General features: G+C 37.5%; 2 protein-coding genes across 3 annotated transcripts; one reads left to right on the top strand and one right to left on the bottom strand.

The window, feature by feature from the left end:
• Window positions 1-1,034: 1,034 nt before the first annotated feature.
• On the top strand, window positions 1,035-6,914 carry CEBPZOS (CEBPZ opposite strand). Of its 2 annotated transcripts, XM_045828090.1 has the most exons (6): window positions 1,035-1,124; window positions 2,852-2,902; window positions 3,932-4,047; window positions 5,087-5,131; window positions 5,555-5,639; window positions 6,712-6,914. In XM_045828090.1, exons 3-5 carry the CDS (start codon window positions 3,933-3,935, stop codon window positions 5,635-5,637), a joined length of 243 nt encoding a protein of 80 aa, XP_045684046.1. In that variant the 5' UTR covers window positions 1,035-1,124; window positions 2,852-2,902; window position 3,932; the 3' UTR covers window positions 5,638-5,639; window positions 6,712-6,914. The 2 variants fall into 2 exon arrangements, with proteins under 2 accessions (XP_045684046.1, XP_045684045.1); XM_045828089.1 differs by lacking the exon at window positions 2,852-2,902 and having other exon boundaries at window positions 1,039-1,124.
• On the bottom strand, window positions 5,481-27,784 carry CEBPZ (CCAAT enhancer binding protein zeta). Its single transcript, XM_045828088.1, has 16 exons — window positions 27,579-27,784; window positions 24,027-25,522; window positions 19,052-19,283; window positions 18,269-18,464; window positions 16,587-16,675; window positions 15,015-15,068; window positions 14,367-14,469; window positions 14,191-14,259; window positions 12,641-12,707; window positions 11,344-11,444; window positions 10,454-10,511; window positions 10,019-10,197; window positions 9,533-9,622; window positions 6,398-6,459; window positions 6,223-6,304; window positions 5,481-5,813 (listed from the first exon to the last, which is right to left on the bottom strand). Exons 1-16 carry the CDS (start codon window positions 27,732-27,734, stop codon window positions 5,659-5,661), a joined length of 3,189 nt encoding a protein of 1,062 aa, XP_045684044.1. The 5' UTR covers window positions 27,735-27,784; the 3' UTR covers window positions 5,481-5,658.
• Between the last annotated feature and the right edge of the window lie 35 nt (window positions 27,785-27,819).

Below are 27,819 nucleotides of genomic sequence, written 5' to 3'. Positions count from 1 at the left end.
GCAAAAACAATAACAGACACAATAAAAAGAGATCTTATGAGGAAAGCTTGAGAGAAAGTCAGATACATAATATTAATAGAATGGAGGGTCAGGCCAGACGCAGTTTCGATAGAGCAAACGGGGGAGGTCAAAAGACTGTGCATACCCAAACGTGAAGAGGTCACGAGAAAAGTTGACGCCACGGAGAGATTGGGGCTCTGGGTCTGTGTAGACCTGAGTGATCTTGATTAATAATGACATTATTATCTTTAAATGAATGTGGTTTACGTATCCACATTTCCCACTACTTATGATAGTTTAGTTGCGCAAATGAACGACATGTGGGGGTTGGATAGGAAAACTGGGGGCATCGAGGAGTGCTTCTCAGGGGCACTTCCTTTCCTTGGCAACTGACAAAACCGGCTCCAGCCATTACCCCTTCTCTCACAGCTCACGGATCTCTCTGGTCTGAAGCAAGGCCCTAATCACTGAGCTTTTCATTAGTTATTTGCAGGCATGGCATGCTGTCCGCTAGATTACACTGTCAGTGAAGGCAGATCTGTGTCTATTTGGGGTAGTTCAGGCTTTCTTTTGCACCTGGTGCCTTAATAGACCTTTATATTCCTTTTCTCCTCCTCCCCTTCCCCCTCTTCCTCCTCCTACCTGGTGGGCATTAGAGGCAGTGCTTCTCAAATTTTAATTTGCAGTAGGGATCTGGCTAAAATGTAGATTTTGATCCAGTAGATCTGCATTTCTAACAAGCTCCCAGGTGAAGCCAATATGCTGATTGATTCTTGGACACTATCGGACTTTGGGTTGAAGGGTGCAGGACAACGAGCACAGGCTTTGGAGTTGGGGTCCTTGGTTAAAATATGAATTGTCTCTTATTGTGTGATTGTGGGCAGGGTAAGCCTTTCCCCTTCTCTGTAAATGAGATATTCAAAGCATAGAGTTACTTTGAGGATTCAATAAAATAATGTATGTAGTCCGCAGTCAGAACAGGCTCCTAGCAAGAGTGCAATAAAAAATTAAGGTAGGGGCGGGGCCAACGCTGGGAGGGGCGGGGCTCTACCGAGCCTCTCTCAAGCGCAGACCTGCGTGTGCGCGATCCGGGAGAGACAGCGGCGCGGGGCTCTGGTTTGCAGGTGTGACTTGGGCTACCCGGAGCCGGGAGTGCGGCAGGTTTTGGTGGGACCTCTCTAGAGTTTTGGGGCCGCGCTGAGGACACTCGGGTGTCACTGTCTCCAGTCCGCTGGAGCGAGTGCGGGACCAGCCCGAGTGTTTCCGGGTCGCTCGGCCACCTTGGCCGCGCGGCCGGGGAGGCGCAGGCGGGGCTGGAACTTCCTGGGGCCCTGGGCCCTTGAGGGTCTGTGGCTGCCACGGTGCACTGGGCAGCATCGAGTGCTACGGTGCACCGGGTGACGGTGGGAGCAGGGCCCCTCGGTGATGCGGGGCGGCGTGGGGCCGAGGATCGTGGGTAGCCGGCCTGAGGGCCGGCGCCTCGCAGGTTGCTTGGTTCTTGACGGTGGGAACCTGAAAAAAACGGCTCCTGTTAATTGAACCCAGAGACGTAGCTGAGAAACCTTGTTCTGCAACATCTAATCTGTGAGAGACCTTGCTGTGTGAAATCATGTTGCCTAGAGACACACGGAGTCGATCTGATTTCAAGCTTTGGTGCACGGGTTGAGGGGTTTCGGATGCAACACTGACCATTGTCTTAGCTTGTGTGCCTCTAGTGGCCTCTCGGCCAGTGAGATGTTAACCCCGTGGCGCACGGCCGGCCCTGCTTTTCTGCGAGCCCGTCAGAGGGCGGCTGGGTTTTAAACTTCACCTAAGTTCCACCCTTCTCCAAAATCTCGTCTACTTTTGCTGCTCCTCTGCCAGTTAGTAACCCAGCTCTGTTGTGGACAGTGTGCCTTTGTCGGTCTTTGCAAATGGGCCTTATCAGTCGTTATAAACACCTCTCCTGAGCTGAGGGACTTGGAATGTAAAATGTGTATACACGTGTGTGGGAGAGACACACACATTTTCAAGAATGGTAAATGTTTTATTTTACAGTGTTACTTGGATTGTACTGCTTGAATCCTTAACCTCACCCTCTCCAACAAAACAAAACAAAGTTTTACTTGGATTCCTTACACTGTGGGTCCAGCTATAGACAGGCCTTGTTTTGTTCTTTTCACCCCTTGAACATTAAAATAACTCCAGGAGAGCTCCCTGTACTCATCAGGATTTATTCCCCATCAGTAATATCCAGCATTGTAGTAAACAGCAAAACAACTCTCCCCACCCACTCACTTGCCTAATGGTTGTAGGTTCTCCTCCTCCTCCGCCTCCTTTTTTTTTTTTTTTAACTTCCTCTACTTCTTTTCTTTTAGGTAAGAATAATAAAGTTTTAATCTTTTAGTCCCCAGGGTGATCACATTATCAAAATGAGAGAAGGGAATCTGTGGAGCAGGGACACCTGATAACGATTTTAGTAGGATAATCCTACAAAGGTAGGGTGTTGAGTTACCCCCACCCTTGGGCATTGTGAGAAGGAGTCAGAAGTAAATGCTTGATGGTGAGCAGAGCTGGGACTGCTGAGTATGAGTGAATACACCATCTGCACAAGGGACAGAGAACAATGTGACAAAGAGCATGCATAGGATAATATCAAATACTGAGATTCAAAACTATAGTTCATTTGTTGTTCTTGACTTTAGGGTTATAAGGAGGCCGAGTAAAAACTTGGGTTTATGTTCACATATGCAGTAAGAGTCATATATGCTGTTTCCTTGTTATACAGCTCTTTAACTTGCTTAACTTTTACGTTAGAGAAAGAATAAAGACTCAAATCCTCTCTTTTGATTAACTTTTCTTTTAATTACAGGAAGAGAATCAAGATCTAAAATCTAGTCTTGCCACTTACGGGGTGATGTAGGTCAGTTTTCTTCCTCATTTGGTCCTGTGGCCTCCCGTGTAAATGTTAATTGGAGTTACCTGCTAAAGGGCAAATTATTGGGACACCAACCCTGTAGTTGCTAAATCAGAATCTAGGGATTGGGGAATTGCAGGTTGAGACCCAGGAATGTGCATTTTAACGAGCTTTTAGGTGATGTAGTGAGCTGAAAATACTGTTAGAATAGTAGCTGTTCAGGAACAAGAACCTGTTATTGCTCAGCTTTGCATAAAATGCCTGGATGGTGGCACAGAGTTCAAGATATGCTGTATAAATAAATGAAAAGCTCCAGCTATAAACATGTACAACCACTTACAGAATAACTTTACTTTTGTAGGGTATTTTACAAGCTTTCATATACCATTCCCATTACATCATACCTTGATTCCTAGTTCAGCTAAAGAATTATTTACTCTATTTCCCACCATTTTATATACTTAGACAGTTTTAAAATCATAATTCCATAAATTGTCAGTTGTTTTTACAATGCTTTCCAGTCTCCTCTCTGCTCTGTCCAATCACATCTTTGGTTCATTGCGCCCTGAGGGCAGCGACTTTCAACACTTTTCATCTCACAAAACACATAAACTAATTATTAAAATTCCGCGGCACACCACAAGATATATTGTTGCCAATCTGACTTAAAAAAAGGTATATTTATAGGTATAATTTTTATTCATTCATACCAGCTGGTTACTGTGTTGGCTGTTGTCATTTCTTTATGGGACAATTTTAGGGAAAAGAGGTCAGTGCCCCTGACTAAATAGTTGGTTATCACACCTTAAACTTTCTTGCAGCACAGTGGTTGAACATTGCTGCCCTTGGGCACGGAGATCGAAAACTAAGAACATGGGGCGTCTCTAATACAAATAAGTAATCAGTAACATTGGGGGTTTTCCCTATACAGCCAACCACTCAAACTGTAGGAATTAATTGGAGTAATTTTTATAGAAGCGGTACTACGTCTGAACATGCTCACGTACGTTTACATGTATTTGTTTTTAAACTTAGGATGGCTCGCACTTTGGAACCACTGGCAAGGAAGATCTTTAAAGGAGTTTTAGTGGTGGAACTTTTCGGCGTTTTTGGAGCATATGCTTTATTTAAAAAGATGGATACAAGCCAAGGTAATCATAGACCAGAAGTTATTTTGTGGGGGGTATGCAGTTGGCTAATACATTTTTTGTGCTAAATGACGTTTTTAGAGAAACTGCTTCAGATTCAGCATTATTAGACATTTTTATGGCCACAAGGGGAAGCTAGGTATTGTTATTCTTAATTTCCTCTTTAAAATTAATGTTTGTAGACTAAAGATTTCCCACGTCCCTTAAGTCTTACTAGTGGAGGGCAAAGAGTGGTGTCCTTAGCCAGGCTTCTTTTGGGAGCACAGACAGGGAGCAAATGCATTTCATCGTTTGGCAGACTGAGTAGTGGAGTTGAATTGTCAAAATCATCAGTTTCTTAGGTTCAGTGAGTTCTGTCTGCATCAGTACTGGGTGCTGAAAACCCTTTCCAGGCATAGCCAGTGGCACTGGCTATCACTAAAAGTGCTTGGACATTTTGTGGGGCTAAATTTTATATGAGCTCAAACATTTTTAATTAGGAAGTGCTGCTTTCTCTTCCACCAAAGCAGCCCTGAGCGGTGGCCAACTCTGAAAGGTGTCATTTATTTCTTCAAAGTGCTTCACTGGAACACCAGTGTTCCATGATAACACTGGGTATTCACAAAGCCTCCACACTTTTAAAATGTAAGGATATAAAGGAAAACACGCAAAACAGTACTTAAAAGCAAAATGAAGTTTAAAATCAACTTTAAAAACTGGGAAGTCTTATTTCTAAATCCAAAACAAGGTAAAGTTGCATCCATAAAAATAATTCATAGTTACATAAGGGCATTGCACATTAAAAAATTACTTTTAAGTATTTCTAAATAACTTACATTGAATATACAGGCTAAAATTTTTCAGAGTTACAAAATAACTCCAGATGGCTATACATAAGGCAAGTACAATTTAGACTCAGGATATAGTTCCTGGATTAAGAGAAGTAATGACTAAGAAAAATTTCTAATCTGTAGAATTCCTATTTTGTAGACCCTAAGGCTAGCACTATGAGTTAATACAATGAATTTCTAATCATGTCTAATTAAAAAATATTTTTCATCAGATTTCAGGCAAACAATGAGCAAGAAATTTCCCTCCATCTTAGAAGGTATGTTTCAGGCAATTCATTCATCCTGTAGGTATTTATCTAAACTAAGTAGTAACTTTCTTTATGATCAATTAAGAGCTAAATGACTTTATTGTGTGATGTCAGTTTCCAAAAGGAGAAAGATACTCTTCATCCCCATTTTAGCCCCTTCTGAGAACACAGAGTAAGTTCTCACCAAGAGTAACCAAAACAAGAGCAGTTAGCTCATGGGCTGGATATCTGTGGTGGTGATGGAATCAAACCACAGCTTAATATTATGTAATTAGCACAGTATTTGCCTAATAGTGTCCATTACAAGGATTACTACAGGCGGTTCTACATGAAATATGTAGCAAGAAAGAAAATAAGCTTGATGTTTCTCAATATTGTTTAATTTTAACATTTTTACATGATTTAATAAATGTCGACTATTTTTATTTATAGTTTATTACAAATCCATTGAATATTCTGGAATGTATGGAATCAGAGAGCAAGATGAAGAAAAATGGTTGAACAACAAAAGTTAGGAGTAAGTAGAATTTTATAATTTATTTAGAGAACACTCCTTTTCTTTGCTTTTTAATTTTTTGCATAGTTTTCGGTCTTCTCTTTTTGAAATTCTTCTTTTTCTTGATGATACTTTTCACATCTCTGTCGTGTAGCCAGTCATCGCGTTCAGCCTCCCATCTAAGCTGTTTGACACCTTTGGGGGGGAGGGGGAGAAGGAAGATGAACACACCACACTGCAGTCTCTTGGGAGGCCCCGCAGAACCACCTGCCGAGTAACAGGAACCTCTGGTCTGCCTGGGGCCTACAGCTGTTTCCCACCCACTATGCAAATCTGCTATTTTCCTTCCACATTTAATATCAAAGATTACCGTTTTATAAATAAACGACTAGGGTAGGAAAGGAACAAATGCTCTGAAGATTTTATTTCCCCTGAACACTTTTACTAGCAAAAAGAACAAAAGCTAGTAACTATCAGTATCAGAAGAAATCAAAATGTCTATAAAGCATTTATAAACTCACTTAGCCAACTCATACTATATAATCTTCAGAGGTTCTAAGTATGGCTATTAAAAAAACCTCCACAAAAAGTTCAAGCTACTTACTTGCATTATCTTTGTTGGCCATGGCATTCACGCCAATGCTGTCAAACTTGGACCCCATATTTTCATCCAATAGGTGGCCAAACTTAAAAAAAAAGCGGGGGGAGGAGATACACTTATTAGAAAACTTAAAACAATGTCGAATAGCTAACTTCTTAAAATAGTATATTAGCCTTACCTCTTCAGCAGATACAAATAGGTTGGAGTCACTGAGATTTCTTTTCTTTTTTTTCCTGGGTCCTAAAAAGTATAAGCCTAGATTGTTAAATTGTAAATCCAATGACTTTTGAAAAATATAAATCTTTCAATACGGTTTTGTTAAAAAAAATTATATTTGGGCTAAAATACACAATTGCAATTATCTTCTAGCACCATTAGGTAGCTGGCACTTAAAGACAGAAATATATTTAAGAGTTAGTATACACTATTTTTTAAAAAGGTTGTATCCTAACAGAACGATTCATATGACTTTTATGTCTTCTTGCCTTTCAGGTTTGGCCAGTGATCAAGGTTTACCTTATTTCATAGTATCAGGCAAGATTAAAATTCCAGAACCAATATGGATGGATTTTGGAGTATTTAAGGCAAAATGTAAATTCTAATTAATCCAAAGGTTTTATTCTTTGGACTATTAAGAAATTATTGAAGGTATGTTTATTATATTATAAATAAAGTTTTGTTTATACTATTCAAAATAAAGTGGTTTTCTTTTAAAAATACCTCATGTTATCATTCTGAATATATAAACTTTTCAAAATAGATGAAATAGTAAAACATCTATTTTTAATACTTACTAAATTCTAATTCACACATTTAAAATCCATCTATCTAAAATACATTAACTAGAGAAACTTTTTTACTCATTTCCTGAAACAGTATTATGCAAACTCTTTGCACCTTTGATGTCAATGTCGCTGGCACTACTGGAATCATCATTACTTATTCATATATTTTTAAAAGATTTTATTTGTTTATTTTTAGAGAGTGGGGAAGGGAGGGAGAAGGAGAGAAACATCAATGTGTGGTTGCCTCTCACATACCCACTACTGGGGACCTGGCCTGCAACCCAGGCATGTGCCCTGACTGGGAATTGAACCAGCGACACTTTGGTTCACAGGCCGGTGCTCAATCCACTGAGTCACACCAGCCAGGGCTTGACTTAGTTTTCTAGCTCATTAACAATCTGTAAGTTTGTGATTTTGTCTGATTTATTTTCTGAATTATGGTTAGAAGGATAACATCTTCAAGTAAGATTTTTCAGGAAAGTTTCTTAAGAGCTAAAATTTTCCAGAGCCTGGAATCACTTAAAAACAACCAACCAAACAAACAGCTGTATTTAGGAATAAAATGTCATAAAATCCAGTTGTTTAAGTGTATAATTCAGTATGTTTCAGTAAATTTACAGAGTTGTTCAGCTACAATTTTAGAATATTTCCATCAACTCCAAAAGATCCATAATGCCCATTTGTAGTCAGTCACATGACTGCACCCACAAAGGCCTTGCTTTTTCTGGCTATTTTACATAAGTGGAATCATACGTGGTTTTCCATATCTGGTTTCTCTCACTGCATGTAACAATTCTCAGGCTCACCCACATTACAGCATTATCAGCACTTCTCTCCACTTTACTGCTGTGTAATGTCCCACTACAAGGGTAGACCGTATTTTACTATCCAAGCATCAGTCACTGGACATTTGGGCTGTCCCCACTTTTTGGCTATTCTGAATAATGCTGCTATTAACAATTGTGTACAAGTCTTTGTGTGACTATACTGGAGCCACTTGTGATAAAATAGTTTCTAGAGCATTTCATCTCAATTTTTACCAAGGTGAAATGCATGTTATATTATTGAAGAACTATATATGATGCTATTATTGAATGTTTTATTTTAAGCTAAAATGCTCATTGGTATAGGGTTAGAAAAGGGCTTTTTTTGGTTTTCATTCATCTTATAGGTATATACCTATAACTTCGATTAGTTAACATTTTTGCTGTGCTGCCTTCTTAAAGACAGTTTCCTTTCTTTATCCAGCATTTGTCAATGTAAGGGAAATCCTTCAGGATCAATCAAGTCTGTGTGAAATTCCTTTACTTCTTTGTTTTAAGCAATTCTGTCATGTACACTTGAATTTGCATCCAAAACTATTATTGACTGAGATGTGAGATTCTTTCAGACTATATTGTCTTCTGAAATAGTACTTTATTATTAAAAATAAGGTTGCTGAGAAAGCATTTTTTAATATGACAGGCTCAGCAGGACTGGAGATAAGCAACATTTCTAAGATGATTTTGCGGAAAAGTTTGCCTTATATTTGGGCATATGATACTATTAATGTGACATCACTTGATCAAAAAAATCTGAAATGCATGTTATAATTTAAATATGTATTAGGTAAATCAATCTAAATAAGAGAACTGATTGTTAGCAGTATTTTATCAGCTTTTGGAGCTGATAAAAATTTTGTAAGCATAAAACTCTTGAGACTACTACCAATGTATAGTTTTTATTTTTATATTTATTGTCAAATATTTAATGTCAAGTTTTTTAGTATTTCTTATTTAATTTTAATAAAGTGCTGTTAAGTGTTTTAATTATTTTTAACTTTTCAAGTCTATTTTTATTCATCAGTATTTACTAGTAAGCAGAAGCCAAAGAGGCAAAGCATGAAAAAAAAAGTGCAGGCCTACATACTAATCCACACGGTTATGGGATGAAATATTTATTGTAGTGCTGTCTGTATTTTTATCAACAACTTACAGTTGTCATCTGATAATGGTGTTTTATTAGCACCTTATAAGTCTTACACTAACATGGATAATGTGTTATGATATACTTGAAAAGATGTCAGAGAACAAATTAGCAGAAAGAATTCCTATCTGTTTTATGTAAGATATTTTTGAGATTAGAATTGCTTTGTCATGGCAACAAGATGAGAGATCTCATAAAAAAGGAAAATGAAGTTAATGAATGAAGACCATGGATTTTTCAGAAGGGCCAAATGGCAAAGAAAAAGAGTTGGTTGAGAAAAGGCAAAAGGTGTTTATGGAAAATGCAGGGCTTAAATATAACTGAGTGATTTAAACATGAATGAAAAAAATCCTCTAGAGATATTCAGATGTGTGAATGTAGGAAAATAATTGAAGATATGTGGGAAATAATTTTTACATATTAAAATACATAAAACTTACCTTCCATTGTAAAAATAAACTAAATTGTACCAACAATTTAGAAAATTTCCCAAAATAATAATGAGTAATATCTTTCATATGCACACTGCTTACATTTCAAAGAGACTAAATGGACTTTCTTACCTTGAAATGATCCAGAAAAGTCAAAATCATTTGCACCTTTCCTCTTGCTTTTCTTAGAACTGACTTTGGAGCCAACTTCATCATTAAGTTCTGTTACCAAAAAAAGTGCTATTAAGTAATTTAAAAACAATAGGACTGCTCTAGGGTTAGGATGATGAATACTGTCTTTTAGAAACTGCTAATTACTATTCTAATAATATTTTAAAAAGCAACATTAATGGCTCAACAGGTATCACGCAAATAGCCTAATTATTGATTAAAATGTAAGTCCAAAACTCAGCACTCAACTGCTTTAAAAAACACTTTTCAGTTTCAAATGTGAGGGATAAAAGGCCCTCTTTACATTTCTGGCCTGAGTATTAATCTGAATACTGAGTAATATTAAAAAATATTCAACAGAGAAACAAGCCTATGCTGAAAAAGAAAGGAAGATATAGTTTGTTTCAGTCTTGTATTTTAAAAACGGCCTACGCTGAATGCCCTCACCTTCATCATCCAGCACATCCATGAATGTTCCTCCATCTTCATCAATTTCAGTAAATTCGTCATTCATACTTCCTAAAGACACTTCATCATCATCCAAGTTATCGAGGTCATCATCACTCTCTTCTGAATCTTCATCTTCTGGCTCACCCTTAGCTCCTTTTTTTTTCTTTTTCACATTGCTGAAGAAAAACAACAACTTGTAATGCAAAAGAGGAAGCTGTTTTTTAAAATGTGGTTTGATGACTACCAGGGTATTAGGCTATGAACAGGTTTAAAAGGAGAGTAACAGAAAGCTCAGAGCCTTTATTTAATATGCATTATAAAGGTCCAAAATGGAAGTACTGGATCTATTTCCCAAGCTTATTCAAGAGGGGCAATTTGGGAAATGCTGAGAAAACAATGGGAAAAAAAACATATTGAAGAAATGTGTTTTACCCAGCAAAATCAAGATCATCCTTTCCAGGGGTGAAACAATTATCATCTTCAAATGTATCTGCCAGAGAACAATACACAAATTGTAAGATGTAGCAAAGAATAACAAAATTGACATGTCTTCTAAATCAATTAACAGTCAAGATTCTTCTTTTTATGACAAACACTAAAATAAAACTGTGACTATACTGACCTTAATTAAATTCCTAAACTAAAATGGTTCCAGTTAATTTCAGGTTCTATCTACAGTTCTTTTATAGCAAGAGGGTAAATATCAAATGAAATAGTTAGCAACCACAGTCCTTTTTACTTCATTAGAGCTATTGAAGTGGACTCAATTTCTTTCTAATTTCCCATGTTTTTTGTTTCAGTCTAAATTTCAATTATGGTTTTCTAGCTCTATGGAGTATAAAGATAAAATAGATGAAATAGTAGACTACTGCTACCAATAATGGAAGATTAGGAACAGTAAAAATGGTTTCTCTTTTATAAAAGATTTGGCCTTAAGAATATACTCCTTGCCCTGGCTGGTGTAGCTCAGTGGATTGAGCGCGGGCTGCGAACCAAAGTGACGCAGGTTCGATTCCCTGTCAGGGCACATGCCTGGGTTGCAGGCCATGACCCCCAGCAACCGCACATTGATGTCTCTCTCTCTCTATCTCCCTCCCTTCCTTCTCTAAAAATCAATCAATCAATCAATCTAAAAAAAAATACTCATGCAAATATAATTTTTCCTCCATGAATTGTCCTGTGAATTATCATCCCACCAAAATATTTTTTAATTCTCCCTTGTGATTTGCATGGTATTCTTAGTTAAGTGATTTTTTAAACTAAGGTCACTTCTACCACTAACGTAATAAATTATTTTACAAATTGAAGAGTCAACAAATTACCAATCATCCTTTCAAATTCCTCATCATCCACATCTTCTATACTTTCTTCGTCTGCATTCCGTTTTTGCTTCTCTTTAATGACAGCGACTTTTTTATAATACCTAAAATAAAATTCATGTCACATATTTGATAATTTTACTAAAGGGACTACTTCTTATAACTAAAGCACCTATGACCATTCACCAAAACAAGTGTAAATGCTGTTAACTCTGTAGGATATAAATGACTAAAATTTGTATTTATTGTAGAAAAAAGTTGAATTCTACAAAACAGTTGGAGACTTCTAAAATGTGAAGTATAAATTTCAAATATTCAGGTTTGGTTCCTGATAAAAACACCTGAATTCACCCTAATTAAATGGCACGTGTAAAACGTTGTTTCAGGGTCAACACTAATGATGAAAGTATTAGAATATCACAAAATGTGCTGACTTCTATTCACAATCTTTTATCAGACCTACTGTCATATTAGGATACAATAAAACTTAGCATTTTGCAGATGGGATCATGCCCTTAAAATTCTTCACACAAAAAGCATCAACAGAACAAATCAAATCAAACCAAAGTAACAGATGAGAGAACAGTTCCTTTACTACTGTGAGGCATTTAGTAAATACCAGTAGGTTCAGGACTTTATTAGTAACACAGCGAATTTTGCTAATTCTGCTTAGAGTCATGTTTTGGACTAAAACATGAGTAGGACTAAAACACAAAACAATTTTGTGTAATAAAACTAATAAATTGCTATTACTCATGAGTTGTCTATCATTACATTAAGACTAATATAGACTTACAGACTCTTAGAAAATTACTGTATTAAAAAAAGGAAATTAAAGGTTAAGTTCCCTAAAGTCAAGATTCATAAAACAAAAATTAAGCTAATTAAAAACACACCTCTCAAATTTACTTGTTTCAGTTCCACTTAGATATCTTAATATTAGCAAAATGACTGATTTATAAATAATCTTCACAAAAATGGATACTGATAGGTCCTTTGATCTTTTCAAGATTGGCCTATGTTAACAAAGCATTTTAAGGACTCTAGCCCTGGCTGGCGTAGCTCAGTGGATTGAGCACGGGCTGGGAACCAAAGTGTCTCAGGTTCGATTCCCAGCCAGGGTACATTCCTGGGTTGCAGGCCATAACCCCCCGCAACCGCACATTGATGTTTCTCTCTCCCTCTCCCCCTCCCTCCCTCCCTTCTCTCCCTAAAAATAAATAAATAAAAATTAAAAAAAAAAAAAAAGATTCTAAATTTTAAATTTTAACAGTTCCCCAAACTGAATTAAGTATATTACCTATAGAAAAACACTTGATCCACGGGTATTTGGCTTTCTTCTTTTGCAAGGAACTCCTTGCTGTTCACTAGAAAAATTCAGTTAAAAAATTTAATTTATTAAAGAAATCCTTTTAATGTTATTCAAGCTCAAAGACTAAATACAGCATACCTACAATTCTAAAGTCTCACAATGAAAGGAAGGTGAGCAGACGGGAACCTAGTGTGCAGAGGACAGTCTCTGGGAAAGTCTGTGTGGACTGGGGCCTGCATTTGAAACTGATGGCCGGCTGCCAGGAGAAGCAGGCAGTATTAGCCAACTGCACATCGCAGTGAAGAACAGGCTCTCTCACTGTCCTCCAACTGCATCCCAGATCTGAATGCCAAGAGATAAAAAATTCAAAAAGTTCTCTTAATGAATAATCACTTAAAAACTTGCCATTTTCATCTCAGAAAATGACAATGCCTGTCATTTTGGGAACGGAAAGCAAAAGCAAACATAGAATTATCCACACTCTTACTTAATGCTGAGGAAAACTAAAAAATGAAAGTAGAGAGTACAAGCATATTAGTTTTCCATCTTCAAAATAAAAATTTCTGAATCATCTTGATTAAAAGGGAATTTAGCTTCTAATTCTATTAACTTCGGGCAGGTCTTTTCACACCTCTGGACCTCTGTGAGGTAAGTCGGAAAGGCAATGATTTATAAGGTGTGTTTTCACCTTAGCCTTAGAACAGAAAGGAGTTGGAGTCTGACTGCAAAGAAATGTTGGCTCTGAATAGAAAAACAAAGACTCGGACCCCAAGATGGGTAAATACCCATAGAAGTAGACTGTTACCACTCAATTAACATGATGCTCTGTAATGAAACTGTGCAGGCTTTCTGCTAAGCTCATATTAGAGAGCTTAAGATGGTCTGAAGTACAAAAGATAGTAAATACATGATATATATTAGGGCGGGGAGAGCGGAGGTGTAGAGGTGGTTCACTGATAAAGCCACAGATGATACCAGAATGGCAAAATATTAATAACTGTTAAAGCTGGTCATGGCCACTGGGAAGGGGGTGGGGGAGAAGTTGAACATACCATTTATTTATTTATTTAGGATATGACTGAAATTTTGTGTAATAAAAAAAAAAAAGGTCCAATCAGACACTGGACTTAGAAATATCTACATATTCTTGGGAACAAAAGATGGCTAATGTCTCTGGTGCTTAGGTTTTATTCTAACAGTGGAACAAATAACATACTTTATATGTTACTGACTTGTACTATCTTGTAAGTTTCAACAGTCCAGACTTTTATAAATTATTATAGCCCTGACTAGTGTGGCTCAGCGGGCTGAGTGCCGGGCTGCAAACCAAAAGGTCGCTGGTTCAATTCCTGGTCAGGGCACATGCCTGAGTTGCAAACCAGGTGACCATGTGGGGGCACGTAACAGGTAACTAATTGATGTTTCTCTTACACATCAAAGTTTCTCTCCCTCTCTTTATCCCTGCCTTCTCCTCTCTCAAGTAAATAAATACATACAATCTAAAAAAAAATATTATAAAGTACTCTATAAACACTTACCAGCAAGACTATGACTATCCTTCATAAAATGTTTTCTTTTTGGCTGCATCACAACACTGTCTGTGTTTTCTGAAATGTAAAATCAAGACAGTGTAGTGTAAAACCTAGTCACACACTCATACTGTTTATTAAACGTCAACACTGAAAACCAAATAATTCATCAAGTAGAAGCATACCTTTGCCTTTATGTGGCTTTGGATTTCGGTACACAAATCGATCCAAGAATCTCATTAGTGTAAAATCCTGCAGTGGGTCCCCTGAATACTGAATATAATCCCCCTGAAAGGTGAGGGGAATTTCAGAACTTAAATTATATGCATGTACCCAGATGAGGAAAAAGTAGGAAACTGTAAGCATCTATTATAATACAGAGAAGGCACAAACTGCAGTAAGTGACTCTTCGATATTTCTGTCATGCATATTATTCTTTACTTAAAGAAATCAAACACACTCATACATATTCTATGATATACTGCTGATTATATGAATAAAGAAATAATATTAATACTATAGGTCATTTAACCATTAGCCAGGAACCAAGCCCTGTAGTAGCAAAGAGGAAATAAGAGGGCAACATGTCTCCAGGAGAAATGCCAGAATGTGCTAAATAACTGTGTGGTTTCCTAAACCCCTGTATTCCCATTCATCTCAGAGTGGGAGGACTTAACTGCTGCTCTGTATTAAACAAGTCGTTGCTCCTTTACAACAGCAGGCAAATGCACATGATTCTATGTGGTGGAGAAAATGCTGCACGACCAGTTACTTATCATCTAAACTAGATCACTTACTTTTCTTTCTCTCTCTTTTGAACATTTTAGACTTACCTGAAGGATAGTCTTTGCAAATAGAGCCACAGAGGGATGAAAATGTTCAGACAGCTAAAAAAAAAAAAAGGTGAGGGAGGTCAATTCTTACTACAATAATTGATTACGTAAGAAAATCCAAAGACTTGGAAGTTAGGCAAATACAATAGGAGTGATTCTCAATATTTTGGTCTCAGGGCTGCTTAAGCTTCCTTAATTTAAGTGGGACGTATCTGTTGTTATTTACCTAGTTAAAAATTACAACCAAAATATTTCAACTTAAAATAACAGTAAACCTATCACATATTAATAGTCTACTATTAACGATAAACCTATCATATATTAATAATGTATTTCATGAAAACTTTTGAAGAACAAATAAACATTAGTGAGAAGGGTTACATTATTTTAGTTTTGCAAATCTACTTAATGTCTAGCTTAATAGAATACAATGGATTCTCACATCTGCTTCCACATTCCATGTTATCTTAGTTGAAGTATATAAAGAAACTCTGGCCTCATACAGATATATAGTTGAAAAAAGAGGATTTACTAAGAGCCTTTCACATAATTGTAGACTTTCTTCATGTTCAAGACAATGGCTCTCAAATACCCAAGCCTGAATAACCAGAGTCTGGTTCAGCCAGTCTTTCATGAAAGAAGTAGTTAGCTGAGTTTCCAGCAACCGCACAGATACCTGTCCTTGGGAGGTGAGACAACCTTCACACTCAGGTGTGCAGCAGAACGTGCGTTCTTGCTGTGTACGCACACAGGATATTAAAAACAAATGTACGTGAGAGTCAAGATAATAAAATCAGTAATTTTTCCTGCCTCATCATTCTTACATGATACTGGCTTTTTTAAAACTGAAAGTATGTGACAGTAAAGATTATAACAGATGCGAATGTATCTTAGTGTTAGTCTTTGTTGTGCTAAGGCAGCAAGTTTCATCCATCATTTCTTTTGTACCACCCATGCCTCTGTGAACATAGTGACAAAGGTAAATGCTGTCTCAGTACATTCTGAAAGTAGCTGTAACCTCGAAGACTTGCTGAAAAAAGGTTGAGGACCGCCAGGAATCTGTGCCCACACTTGGAGTGCCACGGTATAGGGAGACTTATTTGCTTTACAAGAGAAACCACAAAGTAGGAGCTACTCCTATGCATTTATAAAGTAATTTGTAAAAAGTATTTTCATCACAGAACTTTTCAGGGGTATCTAATGCATAAAGCAAAATTCCCCAATTTTACAGAGCTGTTATATGCAATAATCTACCTAAAAAAGCAAACCTTATTTATAGCCATGTACAAGCTCCTTATTTTGCATGTACATTATTTAAGAATTTTCTATATGTGAGTGCAGAAAGGTATAAATGTGGAAATTTAATGTTTATTAGAGGCAACAAGAAATATGGGTTATAAAGTATTACAGCTGTTTGACATACTTCAAATTGTTTCCTTATGACAATTAGTGCATGTCTAAATAACAACTATATTAGTTACTTGCAAGAAAAATGGATACTTCAAGGTGTTAAGTCCATGAGGACAAATATACCATAAAAATGAATCAAAAGACAAACTGAAATTATCTTACCTTTTTGAGTTCCCAAAAACTTGTATTTTCAGCTCCACAGAACAAAGGGTTTCTACTGAATGGGTCATATGTGTTTAACCGTTTGCCACCTGAGACCAACAAAAAAACCCATAATTTCTCAGATGCTAATTCCTAGCGCAAGATTTCACTAAAGCCACTATCACTGATGTTACCAAGAGATATAATTTCCAACATTCTTAACGAGGCATCCTATCTAGATTATCAACTCCATCTAACTCCGAATCCCTTCAAGAATTTATCTCAGTACCCACACTAGCATTTGCTATTGAATAAATCAGGCAGCATTTTATATCAACTACTAAAAGGTCCCCTTCAAAACTTCTCTCCTTTTCAAATAACAATAAAGAGTGCCTATTTCTTGGTCAACTACGTCATAAGTGTTAAGATGGCAAATGACCTGAAGATGAAATAGATCTAAAGTCTTCTGGAACTTTAGAGTGCTCTAAATATTTATCATTAGATTATGCGCTGAAATAATTCTCACTTGGAACAGGTTTTACATTTTCTTCATGTTTTCAGAAACTCGAGATTAAAATATGGAAAACAAAGATCTTTCAGAACACACTATGAATTGTCTACTTCACAATGTCATGCTCATCATCCTTCTGCAGAATTATCCCCAGTTTAGCCTTAAGACATCTGACGGGTTTCTTTTAAGAACTTTCCTGGTGGCTACCAGACTTGTCTTTGCTACTACACAGACAACCGAAATTTTGAGAGCTAAAGTAATCTGACCCCAAGTCCCACAAGTTTGAAGAAGCAGGTCTGGTCTATTTCTTGATCCTCAGGCTAGTAATCTTTTCTTTACAGCCTCAAATGAAGAGAATGCATTTCTGAGATTTCTTTTGCCCCTAGTATTCTATTAATAAACTTAATTCAACTTGTATATGTAAAGTTTCTATCTCATAGAAAGTTTTCAATCCTAAAACATCACTTTAAGAAACTGTAGAGGGTGAGTATGATGTTCAAACAATAAAACCAAACTTCCACACAATTCACAACATCTAACCAAAGACTTTTGTTTATAAATAAAACTTTCATGTACACACATTTGGTATATTCATACATGTTCCATGTTTGAGGCCTTTACATAAATACATATACAGGTAAATCGAGAAACTAAAACTGGTTCAAAGGTACCAACTTTTACATTAATAGCTAAAGAAAATGAAGCTTTATTGCGTATCTAACATATCCACAGTTTTCTCACTAAATCTTCAAAGTTCCAAAAGTATTTGCTTTAATTTCTAAGACTTAAATTATTTATTTTTTTAAAAAGATTTTTATTTATTTATTTATTTTTAGAGAGGGAAGGGAGGGAGAAAGAGAGAGAGACATCCATGTGTGATTGCTGGGGGCTGTGGCCTGCAACCCAGGCATGTGCCCTGACTGGGAATTGAACCTGTGATGCTTTGGTTCGCAGCCCGCGCTCAATCCACTGAGCTATGCCAGCCAGGGCAGACTTAAATTATTTAAAAATATATATTTACCATCTGTGGTATCGTTAAGAAATAAATGATCCACTATATTAAAAATGTACTTCTAAGGTCTTAAATGTATCTGGTTATGAGACCTCCCATTTTTGGGAAAGCAATATTGAGGACTTCCAAATCCCTCTTTTAAAAACTCAAGAGAATAATTTAAAGGTTTAAAAGGCTCACCTTTCAAATTATCAAAGTGTACCCAAGATGCAGACTCTGCTTTTTTGGTTTCCGTATCACTGTCCAACACAGTTTCTTCTGTCTCAACTTTGTTCAGGGCACCTTTTTCTTTATCTGCATCCACATCCACATCGGTAAATGTTTCTGTGTCTTCATCATCTCTTACGTCAATAAAATTTTCTTCGTCGTCAGACTCCTGAAAAAGTGGTTTAATGAATCTGAATCAATTAACTGGAAGTCTATATTCAATCACGTGAGGTAGTTTTAAAGAAGAAATACACTTATTGCAATTCTGGTGAAACATGCAAGTTCCATCAGGGAGATTTAGATCGAGGGGAGAATATATCTTTACTTCTTAATGTAACAGAGTTAAGTTTTGAGCCCAGAATCCCTGAGACTTTAGGACTTTATTACGTAAAGACATTCAGCCCTGCCATGTTTTAAATAACTCTACCAGGCAGGTGTTATGATGTTCATTTCACAACCAAGGAAACGGGTTTAAGAGGCTGAAATGAGTTCAAGAGATCCACCAGCTCTATAACCATCTGTAACTATCTCATATAATTGTAGTTCCATGTAGTGCGGTTATTTTGAGTAAAGGGTCAAGCAATATGCCCACCTAGTAAACTGTGCACCTGGGACTAAAGTCCAGGTCTGTCCGAGCACAGGACTCAATTCTGACATGCTCCAGAAACCAAGAAAGTTAATGTCATTAGAGCAAAGTAGAAAAACACCAACATACTTCAGAACCCACTCAATTTAAAAAACAGTGGTAAAATATACCAGATGATCTTCTAATTGACTTCTTAAACCTGGTTTTGCTTTAAGGATCTCAGACACCAGATATAGAGCTCCACATATGAATGGTGGCATCTGTTCACAAGTAACTTGAAGTAATCTCTTCACAAAAGCCTTCACCCTGCGCAACACGACGTCAGCTTTCAGAGATTTGTAGACAAGGTTAAGAAACATGGCTTGCTTCGAACACATCATCAACCCTGGATCCAACATCTTCCTGTAAAACAAAAATAAGATCAAGCGTTTATTCATAAAACATTTCCGCAACCAGTAGCCACGGCTCAGAGGCAACTACGAACCTCATCTTAGTTAGGGATAACTTTCGTACTTATTTTAGAATAAGAGATCGTTTCTCACCAGAGGTAAAATGCAAGTCAATGACTAGTACAGAAAAAATGACGATGGTAGGGGTGGGTGATCATAGGAAAGAGAGATTTGTTGTTGTTTTTTTTTTTACTCTTTCCCAAGTGGTTCTTCATACTCTTGACTAAGAGGGCAGAGCCCTAACAGTATAATTTTTATAGATACAGAACCATGCATGAAAAGCTAATCCAAGACCAAACAATGAAAACCGACCTATGGGAACAGTGCACTAGATCTAGGTTCTCATCCTTGCATCACCATCTACTAGCTGGGAGACACAGCCTCCTCCACGTGGTTCCAGTGAGGACCACACAGTATAGTAGAAAAGTGAACTGTGAGAGCTTCAGAGAATCTCTAGTCCAATGTACTAGCCGTGTAGCATCCATACATGCCATCCTCTCTGCCCAGAATGTTCTTCCCCAGTTGTCTACATGTCCACAGTCCCCAAAACAGGTTCCTCCACTGTTGTCTGTATCAGACCCATATTTGTGTCCTTCACAGTTTAACACACTATTACCTTTTTGTCCCTCCCATCCCAAGTCCAATGAACAGGGATTGGACCTGTGTTATTCACTGTTATAACCTCAGTGCCTGACAATTTATTGAATGAATGAATGGCTCATTCCATGCTCAGTGGTTATACAACATCTCTAGTGATTGTGGATTATTCACTCTTGTCTTAGGAACCCAGTCCAATTTTGGACAAAATTTTACTAGAAAATCTCTTTCTTCTTAACCTCTAGCTGAAATCTGTTCCTGTGTAATTTCTAATCATTACTCTACTACTGCCATCTGAAATAACACAAAATAACCTAAACAACAAGCGACAAAAGCAAAATAAGTGGCACTACATCAAACTCAAAAGCTTCTGCACAGCAAACAATCGATAAAAAGGTAACCTATGGAATGGGAGAAAAATAGTTGCAAACCATAATCTAATAGAGTTAATATAGAAGTATATAAGGAATCTTGTAGAAGAGCAAAAAGCAAACAAACAAACAAAACAACCAACAGATTTAAAAAGTGGGCCAAAGACCTCAATAATAACATACATTTTCCCAAAGAAGAAAAATGGCCAAGAGGTATGTGAAAAGGTACTCAACATGACTAGTCATAGGGAAATGCAAATTGAAACCACCTCACACCTGTTAGGGCGGCTACCATCAAAAAGACAAGTGATAGTGAACTTTGGTGAGGACAGGGAGAACAGGGAATCCTTGTACGCTGTTGGTGGGAATATAAATTGGTGCAGCCCTTATGGGGAACAGTACAAAAGGTCCTCAGAAATTACAAACAGAACTATCACATGACCCAGCAGTCCCATTTCTGGGTATGTATTCCCACAAAATGAAATCAGTATTTTGAAGAGGTTTCTGTGCTCCCATGTTGACGGCATTTTTCACAATAGCCAGAGCATGGAAGCAACCTAAGTGTCTGTCAACAGATGAATGGATAAAAATGTGATATATACATACAATGGAATATCACTCAGCCATGAGGAAAAAGAAAAGAAATCCTGTTTGCATCGTGGATGAACCTGTAGGACATTATGCTAAGTGAAATAAGTCACAGAGAAAGACAGATACTGTGTAACTTCACTTACATGCAAAATCTTAAAAAATAAAAATCGAACTCAGAAACAGAGAACACAGGTGGTTCCTAGCGGCAGGGGGTGGGTAGAATGGGGGATGTTGGTCAAAGGACACAAGCTTTCAGTAATGAGTAAGTTCTGAGGGTCTAATGTACAGCATGGGGACTGTAGTTAATACTATACTACACACTTGGCATTGATGAGATTAGAGGTTAAGCATTCTCATTCCCCTCCCCCCCAAAAAAGTAGTAACTAGGTGAGATGACAAATGTTAATTAACCTGATTACAGTAATCATTGCAATGTGTATATATATATATATATATACATGAAATCATCACATTTTACACTTTAAATATAGTTTTATTTGCTAATTATACCTCAATAAAGTTGGCAAAAATAATCTAATTATGCTTTACAGGGCAGCCTTTCAAATACTCGACCCTATAAAGTTATTACGTCTTCTCTCCCCAAAGTCTCTCTTCTGCAGGATTCTCAACTATTACCTCACATAAATTTTAAATTCTCTCTTTATTCTAGCTGCTCAATCCTGGAGGTCAGAGATGCTCCAGCTGATGTGAACCTCCAGACACAGGACACCAGGAATTAACTATCCTTCAGACACGCTAACATGGAACCATTACTTCTTGTCCTAAGTCTTTCTACAAACTTTTCCCTATTAACACTAAAAGTGAAGGTATTTAATATTGTGGAGCACCATCATACTGCTCTGCATGCCCAGTTTTCTCATTTGTCAGTCCCATAATTCTAGCACCTATTAGTGATATTTTGATATTCTGCATTATTCAAGTTTCGATTTTTAATTTCCTCTCTTTACATTGAAATTTTTCAACATTTTCATCCATTTTGCAACCTATTTTTAATCATTAAATTCCATTACACATCAGTGGAAACATCGAGGAGAGTTTAGATAGATGTGTCTCCATTTGACAGAGAGCATGTTCCTGAAGCTTTTCATAAAGCGACTTTTTGTAAACCAAGTAATTTCTTCATTTCTTTTATCCCAAACCATTAGGGACTTTTTATTTAAAGGGTTCTTGATAAAACCAAGAGGAAGTAAATTCTTTTAAGAAGTCTTTCAAGCCCTCTGAGGAAATCCATCTGTAAGAGCCCTTGGCAAGCAGTAACTTAAAGAATTCAGGAATAGACTTCCTCTCCAGAGATGTGAGACTGCTGTGCTCAACACTGAGATGTTGAATGGTATTAGAAGAATGTTTTCCGATAGATTCCAAATGCTTTCTAAAAACTGTAAGTTCTTGTGACCCTCGAAAGTTACAAAAAACTAAAGATACTGAAACTTCTACATTTTCAGCACTGGAATCTTTCCAAACTAAAAAAGTGAAGCTTTTATTACTTGAAAAAAGTTGCAGACGCTTAAGTTATTCAGAGGCCTTGAGATTCTTTTTAGTGCCCCAGTGCCATGAAACATCATGACCTCCAACACAAGTTAGGGGTACCTGCCACCTAATTCGATCTTGAACTGTCTGTTTGACCTTGTACAAATTACTGAACCCCAGGGTGGAGGGCCATTAAAAGGATTAAACTGAAGAAATCCACGTGAACAGTATTACTAACAGCAGCACTTACAGAGAATTGTATGTGTCATGCACTGTTAAGTGCTTAACATACATATGAAGATTACATGGGATAACATATACATTAACTCACTAATCTTATCCAAGTCTTCATTTTGTATTTTCTAACTGTGTAACCTTGGGAAAGTTCCATAATCTTCAAAATAACCTTAAGAGATAGGTTCCTCGCTCCATTTTATAGACAAACTGTAGCACAGTAAAATGGGATTAATCATGTTTACCAATAGGGCTATAATGAGGATTAAGTAATTTGTCCAAAGTTACACTGCAAACTAATGGCTGGGCGTCAAACTTAGACAGTGTGGCTTAGTCCAGGAGTTAACCACTACATTACATTTCTCACAAGACATGTGACTGAGAAATTACAAAAATTAATTAGAGTAAATACAAAGCTTGTTGGTATACTCGATGCACTATTCAAAAGATCACCCCTCAGTGTTGCACTGTAGGACAATTGTAAACTTTGGTAAACAAAATCTCAATCCAAGTATGAAAAATAATTCCAAAAGTGCAACCACCAACCCTCCCTACCAAACAAACTTTCCTGTTTACCATCGGACTTCCCCAATATAAATATAAGCACCTTTAGTGGTGGGAATTTTGTTCACTGTGTTATATATTCTAAGCACCTGGAACAGTACCCAGCATACAGTTGGCACTTAAATTCCTGATGAGTGAGTTACTAAATGGCTGTGTGAAGGACAGGATAAATACAGGACTGAGGAGGGGGTGGGGAGTGGGAGGAGAAGGAAACTTGTATCTGTAGTTCTCTCTCTTTAATATCCCTAAAGATTTAAAACAAAAACAGCAAAATATTAAATTTGAAATATTAGGTGGTAGGGTATGTATGCTTTGAGGGGAGAATGCATTTTTCTGTTTTAACTTCTCAAAATAAAAATGTTCACTGTATTTTGCCACATATAATGCACACTTTTTTGCCCAAATTTTTTAAAAATAAGGATGCATATTATACATGAGTAATTCTGTATCTGCATGTTTTTCATTGTTATTTCATGTGTTAAAAGTGTAACTCTAAAAAGCAATGATATGTGTATGCAAAATACTCTGGAATATGATAACTGGTTTTGTTTATAAATATAAGTAAATAAAAAATTGAATTAAGAAATTAAAAAGAAATGATTTTTCCCCTGAAAGTTTGGGTCAAAAATGTGGGTGCACATTATACATGGGAGCGTATTACACATGGCAAATATGGTAGTTGTCCAATAGGGAAACAAAGATTATGGCTTAGTCCAAGTTAGTGAGTAGCAAGTCTGAGGGGAGCCTAAAACCCAGTTTTGTGAGTCTTTCCCTTGCCCCACAGAGGGTTGCTGTGTGTGTGTACAATAACATTATTCCTCACAGTCACAGATTGGAAGGGGATTACTTACCTGTACAATGCTGCATAGTATCGGTTCGATATTGTCTGCTGAGAATTCATTACTTGGAAAAGCAACATTAAAGCTTGCACACTGGTGTTAAAATTCACAATATGTAACACTTTAAACAGCGTATCAACCTGCTCCCTCACTTTGTCATCACCAGTCTGGGCGTAAGGGTAGGCCCTATTCACTCCTGTTAAGAGGGCACTAAGCATTTTTGATTCGATATCTTTTTTCTTGATACAAGTCCGAAAAAAACAAAAATAAAGAGTTATTAATTTGTTAGCCAGTTCACTTTCTTCATGGGAGAGAACCATTTGATTTAAAAAGCAAATTGCATAATATTGCGCTTTGGTGCTGATGTTTGAGCGAAAGAGCAGCCTTTCTACTTCACCGCACACAACGCCTTTCATGTTGGGGTGTTTACAAAGCAACGTCTCTAACAGATGGGAGGCTTTCGTGGCTATTCGGTTCTGCGGATCTCCCAGTTTATTTACCACTTGTACAAGAAGAGCCTTTTCTTCCTCAGGTTTGTTACAAAGAAGCTCATGAGCCACTGAAAGGGCTCGGGTTTTGGTGGCTACTAATGAATCATGACTTAAAGTTTCCAGGACCTGCACAAATTCAGCCACTAAGTGTTTCAGCTGGTGTTCAAAATACCATAAGATCAACCTTCTGTCTCTTGAGTCCCTGTTGCCACTGGACAATTGTTCTAGCTTGTTGAAAGGATGCTGGCTGAAAATCCTGAGTTTTCGATTGTCTGGCAAAAGGTCTGTAATGAGTAACTCTTTGAAAGTATCCAAAGCCATGAGGCACTGCTGTTTGCTGCCCTTCTTTTTCACCAGGTTTACGAGAGTTTCTACAAACTGGAGTGTGTGAACAGCATCATCTTGAATAAGAAGAATCATGGCTGCCATCCTGTCACCCAGGGTCCCCGATGACACAATTGCCTTCATCCAGGTAGAAGAGGCTCCCTTTTGATTATTTGTCTTATTTTTGTATAAGTTAATTTCATGTTCATACAACTTCTGAGCCAAAGTTTTGTACTTAGATACAACATCCCGAGGCTGGGGTTCCAAAGAATATTCGTTGCTATACTCGAGATCATACCATTTGCCTCCAGGCTTCAGCAACAATGCCTGTCTCTCAAAAAACTCAAAGACGTCCTGTTGTTTGTCTTTCTTTACTTTTGGTGCCGCACTGTTCTCATCAGAATGTTGTTCTGGTCTCTTCTTACTTTTCACCTTACTCACTGATGTCCTTTCGCTTTCTGCTGCATTTTGTTTTTTATCACCTAATTTAGATACGTTTGCTTTTTTGCTGGCATCTTCTTTGTTGGTTGGTTCATCTTCTTCAATTATGAAAGCTTTTGCATACTTGGCCAAACTCAGATTTTGAATAAATGCTTCCAGTTCACCTTGTTGAAGGTCATCAATTGCTCCTTTTTTGCCTCCATCTACAACTTCTTCATTCTCGTCCAGAGCAGCCAGCATAAGGTAATCTTGCTGAAGAAAAACATAAAGCGCAAAATAAATGACAAATCCAACAATTCAGTTAAAACTTCAAGTTAATGTGAAACCTATGTATTTTTTATTTTTTTAATTGTTGTTCAAGTGCAGTTATCTCCATTTTCACCCCACCATGCCCCCCTCTGCCTCACCCACCCCTGCCTCTCACCCTTGAACCTACACGTTTGGCCTTGTCCATCAGTCCTTTATACATGTTCCTTGATGCCCCCCATTATCCCCTATTATCTTTCTCCCTGGTAACTGTCAGTTTGTTCCCTGAAACCTGTATCTTTGAAATCAAAGCTCCCATGGTATTGCCTGGTCTCCCAAACTACACAAAAATAAATACTTGAGGGATCAGAGATTTAAAATGGAAAAAATAAAACCACAATATAATGGGAGAAAGCACAACATAATTTTAAAAAGAATTTCAGAGTAGGGAAAAACCTTTCCAAATCTGATGCAAACTTAGGGCCATAATGGAAAGAATGGGTAAATTTATCACCCTCTCATACACAAATCAAAAGACAAATAATAAAACTGGAAAAAAATACTGGCAACTCATATCAAACTAATTTAGCTTAATAATTGATATAAAAGTTGCTACACATCAGTTAAGGAAGTGACAAATAACCCAACAGAAATACATGAAGATATGAAAAGATGTTCCACTTCACTAACGTTTAGAGAAATCCACATTAAAATCACAACAATGCATCTATTTTTTAATCTGTCAGATAAGCAAAGATCAGATTATGACAGGTGGTGTTAGGGAAGGAGCGGGGACTCCCTTCACGGCTGATGGGAGTGTAAACTGGCAAAACCTCTAAGGAGGCAATTTGCCATCTTCAATCAAAACACACAGAAGACACACATCCTTTGACCCAGCAGTTCCATTTCTATGCATTTAGATTAAATGTACACTTACAAATGTGGAAAAACATATTCAAGGTTATAGCTGAAGCATCATTGAAAATAGCAAAATACCGACAACTTACATATCCCCAATAAATGGTTGATAGAAAATTAAGACAGACACAATGATTTATGCAGGCATTAAACCAATGACAGAACTTTCCATTTTCATATGGAAGGATAGAAAATAAAAGGATGCAAAAAATATATACAGATGTAGTATGGTGCCCTTTGTGTGAAAAATAACAGATGGGCGTGCATTTTCTTGGAAGATACAAGACTTACAAGAATATTGCTTCCTGGAAAGTAAATTGCATGGCTAAAAGCAGAGAAAAGGGTTTCTCACCATGTATCCTTTCCTTAAATACGAAGCAAAACAAAACCTCTTTGCAGTATGTACATATATAACATATTTAAAAATCAAATACAATGCCCGCACAGAGCAACCTGTGAATCTATTCCTGTAAGATACATTTCTCCTCCGTCTACTCCACGCCCCACCTCCAATTCTAGTCTCAAAACAACATTTAATAAAAAATAGGCCAAATTCTGTCACATATTTGCTCCAAATCCTCTAATGGTTTCGTCAAACTCAGAGTACAAGCCCACTCTCTTACTTCGTTTCTTACTGCTCTCTCCTTACCTCACTCTGCCTCGGCTAAACTGACATTTTTGTTGTTCGTGAAACGACCTGGCTCAGTCCGTATTTTTCTTCAGGTTTTTGCTCGAACATCTATCTCAGTGATGGGTACCCGAATCCCCTCGGCGTCTGACACACTATGCATTCAAAAGTTTGGTTACCGTTCCTTTCCCGTAATCAGGGTGTAAATTCCAAGAACTTCTTGAGTATACAGTGAGTATGTGCATGTACTCGGTGGGAACACAATATAAATACCAACACCACTCGAGTTCAAAACACTGATGCCACGAGGTCAGGGCCAAAAACGTCAGTCCTCTTCGACTTGATGGAATGCCAGGTATACTACGTCAACCAAATGAGGGCATAGCCTACATTCTAAGGCTATACCATAAAAAGCGCACGATTTGACTTTTATCTTGTAAAGAGCAATGGTAAAGAAGGGGTGCGGGGCCACTCCCCAAGCCTCGGTGCCTCTCTCCCGTAGCCCAAGGCCATTACCTTGGTGCCTCCAAGCCGTAACACCTCCTCCATGGAGAACCCATTCTCGGCTTCATCATTATCGTCGTCGTCGTCCTCATCCGTACCCTCCACCCCCTGGGGAGGACCCCAGGGCCGCTTGGCGTGAAACTCCAAATGTTTCTTGCCAGGAGCCATGGTTAGCAAAGCACGCGGGAACTGTCGGGGGTTTCCTTCCGCTAGGCCGAGTGCCGTACTTCCGGCAGGGGCGTAATCCCTCCCG

The sequence above is a fragment of the Phyllostomus hastatus genome, unplaced genomic scaffold, assembly GCF_019186645.2.
Source record: "Phyllostomus hastatus isolate PE091 unplaced genomic scaffold, TTU_PhHast_1.1 phas_scaffold_78, whole genome shotgun sequence".
Lineage (NCBI taxonomy): Eukaryota > Metazoa > Chordata > Mammalia > Chiroptera > Phyllostomidae > Phyllostomus > Phyllostomus hastatus.
Note: the sequence above shows the minus strand (reverse complement) of the source record. Positions and strands in the feature narration are given on the sequence as shown.